The sequence below is a fragment of the Crinia signifera genome, chromosome 2, assembly GCF_055691185.1.
Source record: "Crinia signifera chromosome 2, ASM5569118v1, whole genome shotgun sequence".
Classification (NCBI taxonomy): domain Eukaryota; kingdom Metazoa; phylum Chordata; class Amphibia; order Anura; family Myobatrachidae; genus Crinia; species Crinia signifera.
The window spans coordinates 78018720-78024250 of record NC_139218.1 but is presented as its reverse complement, the minus strand read 5'-3'; the positions used below and the strand labels follow the sequence as shown (position 1 = coordinate 78024250).

The following is a 5531-nucleotide window of genomic DNA, read 5'->3' as shown; positions in this document are numbered from 1 at the left end:
TCATAGGGATTTTTGACACACGCACACAATACATCCTCTCACTATGACGCAAGCATTCTATGTCGATACTCACTCTGAACATGCTCAAAAACAACCAGGGCATAAAGTGGTCATGCAGAGGTGGGGGAAATCATTTCTCTATGCCACCTAATTACCCCCTCTCCCCTCCCCCCATTAGGCAGAGACAGGGTAAGTAGTAGGGTTTTTGGCATCCCCGTTCAAACTAGAATGGTTTTCTGTGAGAACTACTGTGCAGGGCCAATGTGGAGATTAAAATGTTCCACCTCACCTTTAGAGGTGGTGGAACTCAGAACTTAGTTCCACCCCGTTCCCCCTCACTATAACCCCTGTAAACAACTGTCTGCAACTCAGAATCAAACCCAAAACCTTGCAACGATTTGAAACACTTCCAGTGTTTCAAAATATCTACGCAATGGTTAACAGAAAATAATACAGAATGTTCAGTGAAAAAAATAAAAACTTCATCCATAACATAGTAAATGTCATATCATAGGTATCAGTATTGTATAGGACATAGAACGATAAGGAACCAGCACAGTAAAAGAGGTCACTGGGAGCTCAGGAACGCAAGATGTAGAAGAGCATCTGATCAGAACAGCGTGAAAAGAAAGGGAGATGTATGAAGTCAGTAAAGATCAGAGCCCAGGAACATGTTATCCCCACAGACAAGGCTTGAGCATCAGCAAGAAGACCATGCCACAACCAGGAATGTCCCTGCAAACACTGTATATGATGATCTAACCAGAAAGGAAAGAAGTGTGCTAGGAAATTCTATAAACAGCCAACACCGCATCAATATCCATTCAACACCAGTCTAGATTCTCTAAGCTTCAAAAGTGATGCAATGGAGAGTGATAAACAGCCAGCCAATCAGCTCCTACCTGCCATGTCACAGACTGTGTTTGAAAAATGTCAGACAGGAGCTGATTGGCTGGCTGTTTATCACTCTCCATTTTATCACTTTTGAAGCTTAGAGAATCTGGCCCTAAAGGTCATTCCTGGTTCTTCTTATACAATTATTGAGCTTTAAAAGAAGCATATTATAGTACTGTATAAATGATTGTGAACAACCGGTGGTTTCCAGAAACCTCTAACCGTTACCTAAGGCAAGGTTTTCTGCAGCAAGCTGTTACAAAATGGGACTTTTGTATGCTTTAAAGTTTTGACTGAAATGTGCCTAAAACTTAACATTACTGCACCTGGTAGCACAAGGACAAGTCACTTTCTGAGGCCCTGTACAAATATGTCTCTGTGGGAGGAAAGAGCCGAGCTCTCTATGGCCCTTATTCTGATTGACGCGGACTTTACCGCATACTTTCGGATCGCGTGTTTACGGCGTCTGCGCATGCGTGGCGAACGCACCGCGCATGTGCCACGCCTTGACTCGGTACCAGTTCGGCCAGATCCCGTCCAGAACTGATCACCGCTATCATTCGGGAAATAGGGGCGTATTATGGGCGTCATGCGGAATGACACATGGGCGTAGTTTCAAAGTGGGCAAAACGGGGCGGAAACATGGGCGGACACGGGGGAGTACACTTATGTTGGGGGGCGTACATTCGGAAACCACTCCGAATGCACGCGATCAAAAAGGGCAGAAATGTGCGGTGTCCACAAGTGTACTATTGCTTTGCGGACACCACTTGTTCATGCGCTAGGCGAACGTACGCCTAATGACTACAACCATTAACACCTGAACCCAATAGAATCTACTCCTTTACTCATTACTCACTAATAGGACGCTTGTCAGTGCTTTAATTGAAACCATTGCACTTCAATTGCTGTAAGGGTTAATGTGTGCAATGCATGTGTTAGGCATGCTTGTAAGGATATATTGGCATCTAATTGATTCCAATTCAAAATAAGAAGTTTTTTATGAGGATAGGTAATTGAATAAGTGGGTCATGTGATGTATAGCAGAAGATACTTCATAGTGGGTTGTTTGGCGTAAATACTCCGCTTACGTGCGGTAGCACCGCTTGGCTCCCGTTCGGATGCGGTATTCCCGAGCATACACTGTAATACTCTGTAATACCGTGCCGAATCGGAGTGTTTCTCCCGCACACGCATGCTTTGTATGTCGTCCGTAAACACGCCCTGTTCTTAAAGAGTGAGTCCGTCCGAATGCGGAGGACACGTGGGCGTTTCTACGGACGATGGCCGCATGCGGCAAAACACCGTGGCGTGCGGACCGCTCCGTAAGAATGCGGGAATTTCCGCACAGATCAGAATAAGGGCCTAAGTTCTCACAGACTCCGGGAACCGGCATGTAAAAATGAAAAGCTGACTGACACAGCCTGTGTACTGTACACCCCACTACACTGACTGACAGCCTCTGACACAGTGGGCCTTATTCTGGTTGGAGCGGCCGGCCCGTACGCGTACGTCCCGGTGTTTTTCATGATCTGCGCATGCGCCAATTCGCTAATGCGCAGGCGCGAACACTCCACAACGCTTACGGACGGGTCTCTACGTGCGAAAAAACCTGTACGCGAGTGTACGGGTAATGGGGGCGGCATAGGGGCGTGTTGAGGGGAGCGGCCGAAATAATGAGGGAAAATGGGCGTAAATATGGGCGTACACGGGGGTGTGCACCAAAAATGAGCGGTGCTACTACCGCACGATCGTCTAAAGCACCGTTCATTTCGGCCACCAAACAGGCGGCCGCCAACCGCCAGCTCAGACCACCCCTACAGATACCGCATGCCAGCGTGCGCCTGAGTTAGCTAATTAACGCTGATTACTACTCAAACACATACACCTGAATGTAATAAGCAATGCTGCAGTCTATTAAGTCAAAACCATGATTTCACTACCTGCAAGCCACACACAGCACGCAAACACATTGGAAGCTTATCTTTCTATACTTCTCGACATTTAAACGTTTGTTTAATTTAAGGTAAGAATCTTTTTAACACCTGCTTATATATGCTAAGGTAGGTATTTGCTAAACAGTTAGACGTATTCACTACGTGCTTTCATAGACTTTACACAGTAGCACACTCAATCTACACAAGTCGACATGTGTCAACGTGTTCACTCTAATACAAACATAGGTTTTGTATTTAGGATACAATAACATAAACCACATCTAACACCTACAAAGGATGTTTCAGCAATGTTTTAAGCCCATGGCCACTATTTTGCACACAATCTTTGTATAGTACCCAAAATACAGAACTCTACCACTATCTCATCTGCTATGAATTGGATGTTACTACACTCTGGATGTAAGATGCCACCAATCACATTATTGCACTCACATCTCTCTAACAAAGGATTCCTACATCTGCTTATGACACTGTAAAATCATATATATTTAAAAAGTTATACATGTTTGTTCACAAGCAATTTTATCATGTTTGGCCCATTCACACATCTTTTTTTAGGGAGGACACATATGCATTCCTACACAAATTTACCTTTTCACCCTTGTTTGTCTGCCTCACCCACTCCATGAGGAAAGCATTGTTCTGGACCTGCTTTTACCTACTACTGTAGGAGCTACCTTACCTGCACACAAACTGCTTTCTCACCTATTAAGTTGCTCTGCACATGTGCTGACACAAACTAATTAGCTGGGAAAAGTTGGATAGGAATATGGCAATGGCCATGGAGAGGGTTACACATGGGGAACTTCTACCACACTTCAACAAATTTGCAAAAATACCCTGGTCAGTAAGTACACATAAATGTAGTATTTGTTTCACACAAGAAATTACACATACCACAATTTTTATTGAATTGGTAAAATAAATGTATTTGCTGTTCAGCATCACAGCTTATTTGACACTTTAATGTCAGAAATGAAATAAACAAATAAAATAGACACAAAAATAAAAAAACAGCCAGAACAAGAGGTTGCATATCTCCAAACATGTGTTACCCTGCAAATGCAATGGTGAAAGAAATGGGGACACCAGAATACATACTGCAACAACCAGGGTGAATACTAAGCAAGATACACACCACCAAAAATTTATCCTGCATTTGTAGAGGTCAAAATAAGAACTTTAATGCCCATGGCACGCAAATGGATAGATGGCCAACTCAGGAAGTGGATGTCCAGTGCAATTTAAACATTTGGGGTCCAACCACAGAGGAAGTGAACCAGGTCTCATTATTTGGGCCCTTTTCTCCCCCTTTTAGATGGGGCCTTGGGGACAGGGGCCTTTGGGTCAGATGGCTTGCGGCGTCTTCCCCTAGTGGACACAGGAGGGTCAGCAGAGGTGGAAGGTTGGGGAGCAGCTTGGGGTGGGGCAGCAGATGGGGGATTGTCCCTTAGGGACCTGGCGGTGGGCAGCAGCTCCGCAAGAATGTCATTCAGGCGGCTGAGGTGTTGGCCAATGTTTTGCATGCCAGCCGCCAGAGTGTCATTAATGCGGTTGAAGGCCTCACACTGCTGCCTGTTTGTGGCCTTCCAATCCTCCAAAAATTCCCCAATCTGCTGCTGACGGAGCGCAGCATCCACCCCTTGCTGCTCGATCCTCTCCAGCGTCACCATCATGCTCTCTTCCCATGTCTCCTGTGGCTGGGGCTGGGGGTGTCTTCTTGGTGGAGGCTGGACCACTCGCTCCACCTGTGGCTCTGCAGAGGAAGATGCTGCCGGTACATCCTGGGTTTCTGCTTCTGCTAGGATAATAATTGAAAAAAATGTCACCATCACATACGCACTAAAAAATCTCTTTCAAAATACAATGCATTACTGTGACTTACCATCAAAAGCAGCATCAAAGACCTCCGCCGGGAGCTCACTGTCCATATTGGAGATCCCCCTGACCTCGCCCACATCAATGACGTCCAAGGCGTCCTGCTCCAGGGGGGTATACTCCAAATGATCGGGCATAGGACCTCTCCCGGTGGACATGCTGTGGTTGTACCGGTCAGTCATCTTCCTCTTCATTGCCGTTTTGAAGTCAGTCCACCTACAAGTTTAAAAATACAAATATCACCATGAGATATGTGCACCACTGTGCTACGTGTAGGGTTACCACCTAGTCCCTTTAATTCCGGACACATGTTACTTACACAGGTTCTGTGGCAGTTTAAAATTAGGTGAAGTGGAGTCTTGAAGTCAGCCAGCCACAGAACCTGTGTAATTAATATGTGTCCGGAATTAAAGGGACTAGGTGGTACCCCTAGCTACGTGACATTTCCTAGTGTGGGTGATCTTATGTTTTTTAGCCATATGTGTCCCACACACACATTCATGTCTCCATTAGGAGGCATTTCAGTGTCTCATCACATTCATTAGGCCACTAAATGCACATACATACATCACTATGCAGAAATGACATCATCCATGGCCAAATTATGCACCTCCACCTGTTGTGAAACTACACATTCCACCATAGCTTGACAATGTGGTTATTATGGAGTAATTTAACTATGGGATGGCATACTGGGATGTGTAGTTTCTCACCAGCTACATGTGCACAGTTTGCTCATTCTTGTTTCAGTAGCATCATATGGAACATGTTACAACAACTCTTTCAAAAACACACTTTCTC

General features: G+C 45.2%; 1 protein-coding gene across 1 annotated transcript; it reads right to left on the bottom strand.

Annotated features, from left to right (window-relative positions):
* Window positions 1-3698: 3698 nt before the first annotated feature.
* Window positions 3699-4950, bottom strand: LOC146058767 (uncharacterized). The gene is made up of 2 exons (XM_083170997.1): window positions 4738-4950; window positions 3699-4653 (listed from the first exon to the last, which is right to left on the bottom strand). Exons 1-2 carry the CDS (start codon window positions 4922-4924, stop codon window positions 4142-4144), a joined length of 699 nt encoding a protein of 232 aa, XP_083027123.1. The 5' UTR covers window positions 4925-4950; the 3' UTR covers window positions 3699-4141.
* Between the last annotated feature and the right edge of the window lie 581 nt (window positions 4951-5531).